Source organism: Hoplias malabaricus, chromosome 2 (genome assembly GCF_029633855.1).
Source record: "Hoplias malabaricus isolate fHopMal1 chromosome 2, fHopMal1.hap1, whole genome shotgun sequence".
In the NCBI taxonomy this organism is placed as follows: domain Eukaryota; kingdom Metazoa; phylum Chordata; class Actinopteri; order Characiformes; family Erythrinidae; genus Hoplias; species Hoplias malabaricus.
This window is the reverse complement of record NC_089801.1, coordinates 54,556,583-54,570,612: the sequence shown is the minus strand read 5'-3', so window position 1 is coordinate 54,570,612 and position 14,030 is coordinate 54,556,583. Positions and strand designations below refer to the sequence as shown.

General features: G+C 36.9%; 1 protein-coding gene across 1 annotated transcript; it reads left to right on the top strand.

Annotated features, from left to right (window-relative positions):
• The first annotated feature begins 263 nt into the window (after nt 1-263).
• On the top strand, nt 264-8,581 carry LOC136687429 (SH2 domain-containing protein 1A-like). Its single transcript, XM_066661830.1, has 4 exons — nt 264-452; nt 675-735; nt 3,346-3,490; nt 7,668-8,581. Exons 1-4 carry the CDS (start codon nt 319-321, stop codon nt 7,691-7,693), a joined length of 366 nt encoding a protein of 121 aa, XP_066517927.1. The 5' UTR covers nt 264-318; the 3' UTR covers nt 7,694-8,581.
• Nucleotides 8,582-14,030: the final 5,449 nt, after the last annotated feature.

Here is a 14,030-nt window from a genome sequence, read left to right as displayed (position 1 = left end):
TTGGTGTCTGCTGAATGGTGAAATGAGGCCTTGCTCTTCACCTTGGTTGACCCAGTTCTTTAGCTAATGAAGACTACAGCCACAGTTCAGGTTTATTTTCTCAGTTCCATGTTGTAACTGCAATGTGTGGCGTGACGTTTTCTTGTAAATCATGCCAACCGGCAAACTGTGTGAAAGTGAAGACTTATCTGCCACGCCTCTCTCTCTCTCTCTCTCTCTCTCTCTCTTTCTATTTCTGCCTCTCTTTCATTGCTGAACTCATATTCCACAGGTAACGACACCTCTCCAAACAGCAAGTGAATGTCCACTGTGTGAGAAATGCTGGACGGTGTGTATTATGGTAACATGAACAGAGAGGAAACGGAGCGGCTGCTGGAGAAATACGGCCGAGACGGGAGCTTTCTCCTGCGGGACAGCCAGAGTGTGAGGGGGGCTCTGTGTCTGTGTGTGAGGTACAGTCTAATGCTTGTTTTCACTGATTTTCATGGAGCTGGTCTCTTTTTAGGTGGAAAATAAGACAAGGCCAAAGATAATTTCAAATACATGAGTTACTCATATTTTACCGCTGGAAATTATCACAATATAAAATAGAAATCTAACATTCATTTCAGTTTACACTCTGTGCCTTGGTGTGAAAGGCCCATTTTTTAATTACATTTTTTATTTTTACCAAGGAAAACTCCATTTGTCCACACTTACAGGATTGAGCACTCCTCTCAAGGCTGGGCTGTTGAGGTAAGACTGGAAAATAACTAAGGAAATTTATAATTATATTATAAATTATTCACATTTTGTGACTTTGAACATTGGTAATGACTAAACCGAATGGGTGTGCCAGCTGCAAACTGAACAATGTGTTCAAAATTAAGATAAGATTTAAGTAAATCAAGGTAAATGCATGGCCATCAATGCTATTTTAAAGAATGTCTGGGCGCCAATATTATCTTAAGCTGACTAGGTATAATTTAGATTTTTAGTCATTGAGTTTTGTGTTACAGTTCACCCCCTAGACTCTTAAAGATCTCATGTGTACACTGCAAACTGCAGGAAAATTGCATATTTTAATTTGTTCCCAGTAGATGATGTGTTTACTTATTTTCAATTTAGGAGTGTCTAAAGATTTCATTGGTCTGTATCTCAATGGACCATATTATGATCTCTTCATTTTATTATATATATGAAAACACTACATGATATATTTTCTGAGCATATATTTGTTAGTTGAATTGATTAACATGGATTAACTTCATTAAAAAGATTAATTGATTTGATGGCTTTGCTTGGTTTTAAATGCAGCACTTATGTACATCATGTCAGACTTTTGAATCTCCTCTTGAGATTCAAAAGTCATGGTTCTAAACAATTCCAGTCCTGGATTCTGAAGCAGACATAACTGCTAACTGGGAACATAAGATTTAAAGCAGGTTTGAAACAGACTGAATCAAGTTCTTGCAAACAATATCTTTAAGAAAAACCACCGCACACAAAACTAACCTCTTAAAAAAGCTTTATGGAATAAAAGAAGGTTTAGCGTCCATGTCAGAATAAACCCCGTTATATCCAAAAGCATCTTTACAGGAGAAATGAAAAGAAAAGTGATAGTTAAGGAAGCAGAATTTTCTCCAGTTCTTTTGAAATGAAGGAATTGTGTTTGGTTTCCTGTAGAAATATTAAATACAGAAGCAATTTCATACTTTGAACCCCTGCCTTAAAAAAAAAAAAGCCACAAAAATGTTTAACCAACACCACAAAGAACCACTTCAGTTCCTTAAAGAACAACTTTAATAAATAAGATTTGCATGAGTGAATAACCTTTCTTTGGTATGAAGAACCTTCTGCAATTGTTTTGGAAACAATAAATGGTCATCTATCTTTATGTGAAGTTTCTTACTGGAACCTTTAAATTATGTAGAGGTATTTCAGATTTAAATGTGGTCCATCAGACTAACACACTTTATATTTGTTTGTAAGGATTATTTGAGTAATGCTCTGAGAACACTTTCGGGGAGCTTTTATGTATTAATTTTTTTAACATAGTAGGATGAAACAATCTTATTAAAACATGACAAATTTTGCAGAGGCCAAATTTCATCTTCTATTTCTTCCCTAAACATGATTAATTTTGCAAAGAACATTAAATAAGCTTGATTTATTGGCTGAGGTTAACATATTGAAAAAGATATAAAATGGTTGTGCGTTAAAAATTTCAGTTCAATTTTCTGTTCTTTGTTCTCTGTGAGACATAAGCATTTTCTATGCTTTCTTTACTAAGAAATTTACAAGATCTTCTGGCAGCTTATCAAAGAGGACAAGCAGAGAGCAGCAATTTGTGATACCTTAGCTGACATTTTCAGACAGAGATATAAAAAGCAGAGGAGTTATTTAGACTTTGATGGTTCTTTGTGAAAGCGTGGTCTGTCAGTTTGTCATATTCACTGACCATACTAACATTAATAGTGCATGAAACACAGAGAGAGCTAGTGCATACAGCTGAGGAGGATGTGTCCAAGTTAAAGAGGAACTGAACACTGAGATATTGCTCACTTTTTATTAGAATGGAAAAATCCCCAGATCCAGATCCAGAAAGTTACAGGCATAAGATCACAACACACAGGAAGCCAAAAGTATTTCAAATAGTCATAAATTAATGATGGCAAACTATTGTATCTACTACATTTACTTGTATTGTTCTGTTCAGTTTTGTCTTTTTAAACAGTGTTGGTGAGGAATCAAGCTTTATTTATATAAAGTTATCTGCTAAGAACACGTTAGGCTTGAGTTAAATATATAGTTCCAAATACACCATCAGCTTCTTTCAGTTCTACATCCTTTCAGACATTTAGTTTCAAGTGATCCACTCACAGATAAAGGACGGTCAGAAAAAGCTGAGGATTTAATATATAAAGCAATATAAAGCTTGATTTTCTCTCAAATATGAAAACTGGCTTGTTTTTCTGATAGAGACCTGATCAGTCTTTTTTTTTTTTTTAGCCTGCTCAAACTGAATCACTGTAGATTTTGAGACTTTTTGGGAATCAAGCTTTTTCTTGTATTCTTCATTTAACCTTGTTTTTTAAAGGGAATAATCTTATATAATCTCCTCAAGAAATGTCCTTTAAAGTGAATAACTTGTACCAAGTGATTTTTTGACTGACACATCTACAATAGACTACTGTATATATCAGCTCAGGACCCTCACCAGATTTTCTGTTTTGAATGTTTTAAAGATGTGCAAGCAGGTCTTTGATCTTAAGTTTTTTTTTTGTCTATCAGAATGTTATGAAGAATGCTGTGTGTTTTGTGTATGAAGTCTAAGCCCTCCTGCATTTTTTTAAACCCATGAAGACCATCAACAGAGAGAAGCCACAGTGGTTCCAGTCTCTGGAAATGCTCATTGAATGCTACAGGAATCTGACTCCATTAAACATGGTTCCTCTTCAGTATCCTCTGGAGAAAACTTGCCTGAATAAGGAGGATTACACGCACACAAGTAAGTTGGTCTTTATGAGTTAATATGTCATCATGGTTTACAGATTATTAATTGGAAAATTAACTTGTTCCTATCATTTAAAGAACCAATATCTTTATTAGGTGTTCAAGCACGCAGTGCTTTTTCCCCCCAGATTGCTCGGGTCAGACCCTTCAAAAAGCCTCAAGAACTCATAAACTCCACCCTAGATTTTGAGCCAATTTGCATAATATGCAAAATTACATTTTGTTTTATCTGAGGACAGCATATTTAATTATTTAATTTTCTATGCATTCAACAAAACAGTTAAATTAACTTTTGGCTTGTTCAGAGTTATTACTTAACACAACAAGATTATAATTGCCATGGTCATCTTTATAAAATCAGAAGATATACATTTTTAATGAAATTCCAGTTTATAATCACACACTCCACACAGCTCAGTAGTAGAAATAAAAGGCATCAGCTTTTGCCAGATCGCGCATAAACAAAGCAGAAAAAAGGCCAGTGCTACCAATTCCGTGGGACATGAGAACATTGTTTCCATTGTTTATCAATGAGCAGATATCACTGATATCTGCTGATCTTTATAATTTGCATACTTTGTATTGCCAACATTTGCACTGCAACTTGCCACATAGAGTCTTCCGGACTACTTTGTTGCATTGTGCCTCGCTGTGTTCTCTTCTGTGTCTTTTGTCCCCTACACACACTTTGTGTGCAAACTAGTCCCTGGATTTTTGCTCAATATGGACATATGTAGTATCAGAACCTGAACTTTAATAATCGTCAAAAAAAAAGAAAAAAGATGGAAATTCATCACTGCAGCTTCCAGACTCGGGTTCCAAAAATATGACAAATACAATTGTAACTCTCAAACCCTTTCCCCAAAAGTTACAAAACTTCACATGCTTAATCCCTATAGGGGCTGGAAGATATAATTACGTTATGGTGCAACTGCAAGCCTAGGGGGCGCTATAACTAAGAAAATTGTTACACAGGATTGTTTGATTGACATGACAATTGGCTGTGTGATGATGATTTCATATTCGAAGAAACATGTCCGCCATCAGACAAATTTTCAGCAGCTGTTTGTCAACCTTAACAAGGTCCAATCATCATGAAACATGAAATGGTATTTCAATGGGGGAACTTCCTAAGTACATTACAATTATTGCACAAACCACTAGAAGGCACAATTCACATTTTTAAATAGTGTATTGTGTATTGACAAGCAATTTGATTCCCTATCTCCTCTGCAAGTGTCTCACAACTCTGCAATAGCATATACTGTCAAAAATGTATTGTAATTTTTAATCGTCAGTTGTGTGATAACTGACTAGTCCCTGGTATTTGAACCAGTCCACAAACAATTGATGTTCTTGCAATCTGCAGAGTCTGTAGGTAAATAAATATAAAGCCCAATCAAGACCAAGCTTACAAACATGTAGGGCCTTACTGTGAAAAAGCAAATCCAATATGACCAAAATCCACTCAAAGGGGGTGCTACAATAGGACAATGACTGCAAGCATGAGTTTTTCATGTTCTAGTACCATCTAGAAATGCAGTGGCACCACAATCTTATCATGTCATAATAAAAAAAATCCTCATATTGGTCAAGCATAAGAAGCTATATAATTTTTGGGGAAAGAGTTTCTAACTCTTTATTGGGAAGGGTGTGGAAGCCACACAGTAATGAAAGTCCAATATTATGTATTTCTAAGCTGAATGCCTATAACTTTTCAGTAGACTGCGCAATAATTATTACATCTCTTGTGGTCAAATTAAATCTTAAGGTTAATGTGACAGCAGTTATAAAATAATTAATATTGTAGCAACATCTAATTATGTTGGATCTCTTACTTGTTCATTGGGCATCATTTTGGTATACTTATTAAAAAGATACAATTTGAAAAATTAAATATTACAGTTAATTTTACTAATCTTTTTCTGCCATAACATAAATTACACAGACAAAACAAATAAGGTCTCAAGAAATTAAGCTTAGTCAACAATTGGAACTTTCTATTGTTGGTACTTTCTACTGTTACTAAGCCCAATGGGCTCAAACAGTCAGGTGGATCTGTACAAACTATTTGTACTAAAACTTAAGCAAATTAAGGGGCATTGAGATAAAATATATATTACTACTTTGAAGGAGACTGTCTGATTTTAAGAGCACTGGTCACACATTACACAGAAACTGACACACTTCAGACTGTCAAACACATCATAAACACAATCACCTAAGCCTCACACAGACTGACTCAGACACATCACACGCTATACACATCACACAAAATCTGATACTACACAAACCCACTCTGTCCAGTGTCTAACAGTTTTGCCAAAGCAACTACTGTCAGTACATCCTTTCCCAACCAACATATACTACAGGAGCTGTCAGATTTTACTTTGTTGCCATAGTAAGCCAGTTTGTGCTTGAACCCTCAAATAGCCGCTAGCAGCTATGTTTGAATTTATTTTTAATATTATTGATAATTAAGTAATTAATTCATTCGTAATGCATTATTTCATTAAAATCTCTTTATCACTTAGAATTAAACAGACTGTGTGCAATAATGTGTTTGAAGTTGATATATTGCCACTGCTGAAACAAAATATTTTATTTAATAAATGGTAACTTTAGAAGAAAGTGCAAAAATCCTTTCTCTCCAAATTATTGCAACAATTGATATTTTATTTGTAAATCATTTGCATTCGTTTATTTGGCATCAAATTTGGATGCACTGTAAATTGCACTCATCACCCCCTACAAAATAAATAAATAGTAACATAAAAAACTTTTAGTCACAATAGTGACATTTTCCAATAAACTGCCTTGTGATGTACCACCTACAGCAGCGTGGGATGGAAAACATACAGAATTTCAGTATGAATGCTGCAGGTTACAATAGGTGGCTATATATAAAAGTGTTTTACAAAAAAGGGTGTTTGTTACCTCATAGAAACAGGGAATTCTAAACAAGCCGTTTTTGCATCTTTGATTCCATATAAAATCTATGGAGTTATTGCAGCATGTTAAAACTCTTATCTGTTAAAACCAGTAATAGACCACCAAATTACCACTACTGACTCATAGCTCAGCACAGCATTGACAACAACAGGGCAGGGACATGGTTGTGGGTGTTCTACTTGTACGAGACTATGAGTCATATCAGTATTGTCATGGTTTTCACACTTCTCTGTGTTGGTGCTGAAGAGTTGAGTACAACCTAAAATTACCCAGTGTATACAGTACATTAACTAAACATATGCACTATTGAGATCCTCTCAAAATTTTTGGTTTATCTGGTTTATGATGATTTAAATCTGATTAATGATGGTTTATTTCCACAGATTAATAAGGTAAAGGAGACCTTATAATATGTTCAGCAACTGATGGTCTATGGGTAATTGATGGTAATTGATGACTTACTTTTTTGGTGTTACCATTAAAATGGTCACCGAGGCCACTAAAATAAGTGTACTTTATATGCCAGACTTCATTCTGTATGCTCTACAGCAACTTGGCTGTGTAGACACAGAGTGTGTGTGCTTGACTGGCCTGCCTGCAGCCCAGATCTGTCTCCTATGGTGCGTCATGAAGGTGGGAATCAGACTGTAGACCAGCTGAAGTCTTGTATTAAGCCAGAATTGTCAAAACGTCCAATAGCAAAACTTTAAAAATTAGCATTGTCAGTTGCCAAATGACTATATATTGTAATTAATAGGAAAGGTGATGTAACACATGCCACTGTCCCAACGTTTTTGGATGCTTTATAGATGTCAAAGTGTGATTATATTTGGTTAGTGATTGCACTGTCAGTATACAAGCCACAGTATGTTGGTCATGAGTGAAATGTGTTTGTTTGCATATGTATATGTGGGTAATCCCCTGCCTTACTTTAAGTCATTTTGAAAGCATCTGCTTAATTATACAGGTCCCAGCAAAGTCTTTAGCTGAGTGGTAAATGTGAGACATTATTTACCAAGTGACACATCCTTCTGCTTTTATATTTTCAGAAAAGGCAGACAATTTACTCTTATTTTTTATTGTCTGTTTGCTGTGATTACCGTACTCCTTTGGCTCAGGATTGCTGCATGTGGTTTTAACCACAGTACTCAGTAGCAAAACTAAACCAGTCCCACCCAAGTGCACCTCTAACTGTCTTTCACTGTCTGTTCTTTCATCAGAACGACTAACCTACATGGAGATGTAAAAAACTGGCGCGACCATCAGAGGGCATCCGTAAAATACAAACTGTAAATTTGTTTTTCAATTTATGTTTGTCTATATTTTCTCATGTTTTTTTTTTTAATAAAGAGAGGGATTGTGGTATATTCTATTTATACTACAAATTATAAAGCTTACCATAGATGTATTTTTGTTAGGTTCCCACATTCACTTCTCTGGAGTGAGCACACTATTTTTCCATTAGTGGCCTACATCCACATGGTGGCAGCAGAGATTTATTATTATTATTATCTTTTTTTTAAGGAACGTTCTTTTTATTTTTCCGTGGTTTTATTTTTATTAGATTCAACAACATACCCAACTGTTCAAAAGTTTAGAATCAGTATTTGGATTAATACATTTAGCAGTATTTCCCACAATTAAAACTTGAGGGAATCATGTTTTGTGGTGTTCAGGGCTTCAAGTGTTACTCTGATATATGCAGATATACAAAGTCTTTTGAACATTCTTGTCACCATATAGCTAGGTAATTTAAATAAGGTTTGGAATTGACACACTCTGTGGATATTTTGGCTTGTGTTGCAAGTAGTGTTTCTTCATTTACATGTTATGAAATTCCTTCATTTGTCTTTTTCACTTGATCCATTTCAGGGTCTGGGTTTTTATGAAATAATTTGAAATGTATCCAAATTGGAAAATGTTGAAGTGAGACACAATATCCATGGGTTGCTTTCAGCATACTCTAGTTTAACCTGTGTGGTGAGATATCTGTACCGTTTTCTTCAGAACACATTAAAGTGTGCTGAAAAATAACTAATTCATACTGCTCTGTAAATATCTAATTGCCGTATTTTTGCTGTCATTTCCTCATTTTAAAATGTACAAAATATTTTATTAAAATATATAAACTCCAGTCTAAGTGTAATAAAGCTTTCACTGTCATTTTAGGATAATTTACTTTTTAGTTCAGTAGTTTAACAAGAAAGAATTGGTTTATATTTTTTATCATTTTCTTCTCAAAAATATGTATATAATATATATAATTATTTTGCACATTCATTCATTGTCTGTAACTGGTTCCATATAAAAACACATTAGGTTTTTAGGTTCATTATTTTCCTGTCGCTGTGCTAAATTATAAGGACCGTTACAGTACCAAGTCATAACAACAGGACACCCCTCACCAGCCTGGTTACTGGTAACCTAGGGTGACCAGACATCCTCTTTTACGCGGACATGTCCTCTTTTTTAGACTTAAAAAAATGTCCGGGCGGAATTTCACAAACATCCGGGATTTTGTTTTTCTAGCGCTTACATAGAATTTGGAGAAGCGCTTCGTTCACAAACTAGTCCCGCCCTCCCCTACTCCGATTGGTTCGCTTGAGTGAGAAGGGGGAGTGGGGAAGTAGCCTAAAATCTTCAGATTGGACGGTCTGAGTGTAGAGCTTCCGTTATTGGTCGATAACCTTCTCTGTAAACATTTAATCGGTCCCCGGGAGACGTGTGTCCTCTTTTTCAACATCTCAGATCTGGTCACCCTAGGTAACCTCTAGTTTGAAGTATGTGATTAAGAACTCAGAGTTGTAACATTATTTAATAATATTATTGAAGTTATGTCATAACATGTCTGGAGTAGGACGTCGTCGCTCCTCTCCTCAGCACTATATAACTCACTCATTTGCCCATCGTACCAACTCGCTTCACTGTTTTTCTACTTCCGCGCTAGACCACGATTTGTTTACTTAGATCATGATCTCACTCTTCCGCTTCTGGTCTCGTTTCTGCCGATCCTCTGCCTCACGCTTCGGCCGACTTCTTGCCTGCTTCCCCTGCCGCTCCAAGCTCTTTAGCTCGTTCCACTTCACTTCTCCCGCCGACAAGAAAAACTTTCTCCTCGTTTCACCCCTCCACTGCTGGTGTACGGAGTGATGACGTTATGACCTCCTTTATTTCTCTCGATTCAGCGCCCCCTGCTGGAGCCACGGATTTGGATTTATGGTGCGTTCGGGTGCTAGTCGGATTATATATATATCGGTTGCATACAGTATACATTCGCATGCTAGGCTTAAGATCGGCCCACCGTATACAACATGTCCCAAAAATTACTTTTCATTAATTCATCAATAACAGCCAATAATAATGGAATAATAACAAATCTGATCAAAACATTTAACTTTTATTTGCAGAAAACATACATAATGGGACGATTCAAATGCATATTTCCAAATTTTCTCCAGGGGAAGAGGAAAAGGGTTGCAATATGCCTCACATCTCGTAAACATGTGTATTATCTAGAATCCTGAGTTTACCAGTGGTAAATAAGGGTGGAATTTACAAGTGAGAAAATTGGTATTTCCCAGTTTCTGACATCAATGCATCACATGCAGCATTAAATTTCCCTGCTGCTGTGCATGCCTTGTCCAGCCTTCCGTGTTTCTTGATTTTCCATGTCTCTCTTCCTACTGATCTTGCTCCCTCCTCTCTCCTTTCTTCCTCATCTGTTTCCTTCTCCATCTTTAATCATCATCCCACCTGCCTCCTGACCATCCCAACCCCTCCCCTTTGTCACTCCCTGCCTTTAACTTTCCAGCTCATGTTATCTCCGCAGGTGCTGCTGTTGACAAGCCTGGCACTCCGGGTGCCTGACCCTTCCTCGTTGCATGGCTTCCTTGTCGTAAAATACCAAGACTTGGCATGTCTGTAATGTATGGGGGCTTGGCTCCATACTTGCAAAGTGTAGTTTGTTGGAGTTGGATTTATGTAACAGCAAAATTGTGGGAGTAGGACCACACCCGAAGTCCTCCTCTCAGCCCTATATATACCCTTGAAACATCATACACAAACTCGCTCCCACCTCTGCCTTTACTTTCACTTTGTAGTTCTAAAACTACAGTTTGTACTCTGTATACTATATTACCCCACTTTTATGCTGTTCTTCAATGGTCAGGACCACCACAGAGCAGATATGATTTGCACAATCATCAGCACTGCAGTGACACTGGCATGGTGGATTTGTGTTAGTGTGTGTTGCACTGGTACAAGTGGATCAGACCCAGCAGTGCTGCTAGAGTTTTTAAGCCCTTCAGTGTCACTGCTGGATTGCAAACAGTTTACCAACCAAAAATCTCCAGCCAGTGTGTCCACTGATGAAGGACTAGAGGACAACTAACACAAACTGTGCTTCAACAGACAATCTACTCTCTCTGACTTTACATCTACATGGTGGACCAATGAGGTACATGTGTTTAAAATAGTAGTCACTGAGTGGACACAATGTTTAAAAGTTCCAAATGAACTGAATGTATGCTGCTGTCTTTGATATTTAGTGTATGAATGACATTTTTCATATCAATACTCTGACTTTGATTTAATTTAGTTTTTTTTTTTTAAGTGAAAACCACCGTGTCCACTTTTTGTGGCTTGAGGCTGAACATGTGCCAGTTAGTGGACTGGACAATAACAGTTAGTGGTAGTTGTAATGTTATATGACTGTTTGGTTGATTCTGATCCAGCTTATCTACACACAGTTTGATTGCATATTCTCTACTTAATATATATATATATATATATATATATATATATATATATATATATTTTTTTTTTTTTTTTAATTATTTTTTTTTAAATTAGAAGACATTACATCACCGTTTGCTGCTCTCCTGTCTGGAAACCGGTCTAATGTGTTTACTTCATCATTCCCTAATCATAACAGAATAACAGCAAAGAGCCCTCCATACATTGAATCATGAAAAGAGATGAGGGAATTATTATATCCCTGCTCCAAAGGTGGGTAATACTGAATTATTTTTGCTGTTTCAGATTATTTAGGTAGGACCCAAATCATCCCAAATCAAATTCAGGAGAGAACTTCATGAAAGTAAACACACTCCGAATGTGCTAAAAACCTAAACAATTTGAGGTACAAATGAGGTTTCTCTGGTAACTCAATCTGTGTATAAAAACATACAATTTAAATGTCAGCAAAGAACAAACAGCTGTTTTTCTCCTCAAACATAACAATCCACTTTAAAAGGTGAGGAGACAAATCAGGGAGAACTGCAGTTTGCTATAATTGCAAATGTTCCATTTTAAGACTAAGATGTTTTTGGTTGCCTTGTGTTTCAAGTTACCATTTACTCTAATGAGAACAACTAACCATCAGTGGCACTTCAGACATGCACAGTAATGTCTGAACCAGTGGCATGTGGCGGTTTGATGAGAATGAGTCAACATTTGTTAGAAAATGTTAGTGAAACCTTGTTTAGGTTTCTTCATTCATGGCTTTTGTATTTCACAAAACAGACATTGTTAGGATCACTTCTGGTTTCTTTAACTCTTCAATAAATATTTCTTCAAAAATTCCCTTTATAAATGAGACGTGCATATATGAAGATACTACCACACTATGGAAATATACCATTTCATCCTTTGTGACCATCTCCAACTTACAATATAATCTCATCACAAAGTGTACATATACCATATATACTTTTAACAGTTCTGGGTTATTTATGTTATAAAATCACCAGTGCGCAAACATTTATTTCTTGAATCATCAAAGTACTAAATTGTCAGCCCTAAATATTGGCCATTCATAAACAGACAAACTCAAAATGGCTTAATAATAATAATAATAATAAATGGAATTTTTAAAGTGCTTTTCAGTAAAGACACTGTTTACAATAAGATGAACACAAAGACAATCACATCCACAATCAAACAAAACAAGAGGAACAAATAACGCTACATAACAATGCTACAAAACAGGAACAAGGGTAAAAACAACAAGGGCTAGTCAAGAAACAGAGAGATTAAATGCAGCAGCAAACATGTGTTTTAAGATTGGATTTGAATAGCGATAGAGATGTTGACTGTTGAATTTCTCGAGGGAGGAAGTTCCAGAAGCGTAGGGCATGTCTGGAGAAGGCTCGGTCTCCAAGACTATGCAGCTTGGAAGGGGGAATGGTGAGTAAACCAGCTGAGGAACATTTGAGAATTCGATTAGGTGTGCATGGTTGAAGAAGGTCCGATAAGTAAGAGGGAGCTTGGTTATTGAGAGCTTTGTAGGTGAGAAGGAGGATTTTGAACTGAATACGATATTTAACAGGAAGCCAGTGGAGGTTGTGGAGAACTGGGGTCATGTGGTGGTGGGACCGGGTGTGGGTGAGGAGACGGGCAGCAGAATTCTGGACCATTTGGGTTTTATGTAGTAGTGAGGAGCTAATGCCAGAAAGAAGAGAGTTACAATAGTCAAGACGGCTGGAGATGAATGCATGGATGAGGCGTTCAGAAGCAGACTGGGAAAGAGAAGGATGGATTTTAGCAATGTTGCGAAGGTGGAAGAATGAGGTTTTTATGACGGAACTAACATGGGAATGAAACGTGAGTGAAGAGTCAAGGGTGACACCAAGATTTCGGACCACAGTGGAGGGGGACAGGGTGACATCATCAATTGAGAGCATGAGGGAGCCAGTTTTATTGAGGGTAGATTTGGAGCCAATGAGGATTAGGTCAGTTTTATTACTATTAAGCATCAGTGAATTTTGTGTCATCCAGTGCCTGATTTTTGAGAGACATAGTTCAAATTTGGAGAGTGGTGGGTCGTTAATGTCACGGGGGTGTGAGGAGTAGATTTACGGGAGGCGGACACACTCGATATAACACAGACAGTTTTAATAAAGAGATAACAAAACAAACGAACTTGAAGTTAAACACGAAATAACAACTAATAAACATAGAAAAGAGCAGGAAACAGGGCAAGCTAGAGACCGAAGGCGAAACGAGAAAACAAGCTAGAGAAACAAACACTACAAAACACAAACAAACTAGAGGGTACACACAAATGAGGCATGAAAGGAGTAAGAGAGACGGGAAAGAGCGAGGACGAAACAACAACACAAACACAACAAACGACAAAGAAACAACGAAAACAAACGACCACGAAAACAAAATGACCGATACCAGGAAGTGAGGGAAGAGGGCTTAAATAACAGCACAAACTAGACACACCTGACACGGATAACGAGGAAAAAGAAGGCGGGACAAAGGCGGAGAGTGAACATAAACAAAACCATGTGCGGAGATAGGAAAACAAACAAGAAAGTGCCAGGATGTGACAGTTAAAAGAATTGGTGCGGAGGTAAATCTGTGTGTCATCAGCATAACAGTGAAAATCAAGATTGAAATGACGGATAATATGGCCGAGGGGAAGTATATAGACAATAAATAGTAATGGACAAAGCCTTGTGGGACCCCTTGTGAGACGGATGATATGGTTGAACTATGTCCAGAAAGTGTGACAAATTGTTTTCGATCTGTTAGGTAAGATCTAAACCAGTCAAGGGCAGAACCAGTGACACCCA

What these genes read in the sequence shown, in the direction of transcription:
- LOC136687429 (XM_066661830.1), top strand. Translation starts at nt 319, where the DNA reads ATGCTGGACGGTGTGTATTATGGTAACATGAACAGAGAGGAAACGGAG. An exon ending in GCTCTGTGTCTGTGTGTGAG is followed by an intron (nt 453 to 674) that starts GTACAGTCTAAT and finishes ATTTTTACCAAG; the next exon opens with GAAAACTCCATTTGTCCACA. An exon ending in CTCAAGGCTGGGCTGTTGAG is followed by an intron (nt 736 to 3,345) that starts GTAAGACTGGAA and finishes AAACCCATGAAG; the next exon opens with ACCATCAACAGAGAGAAGCC.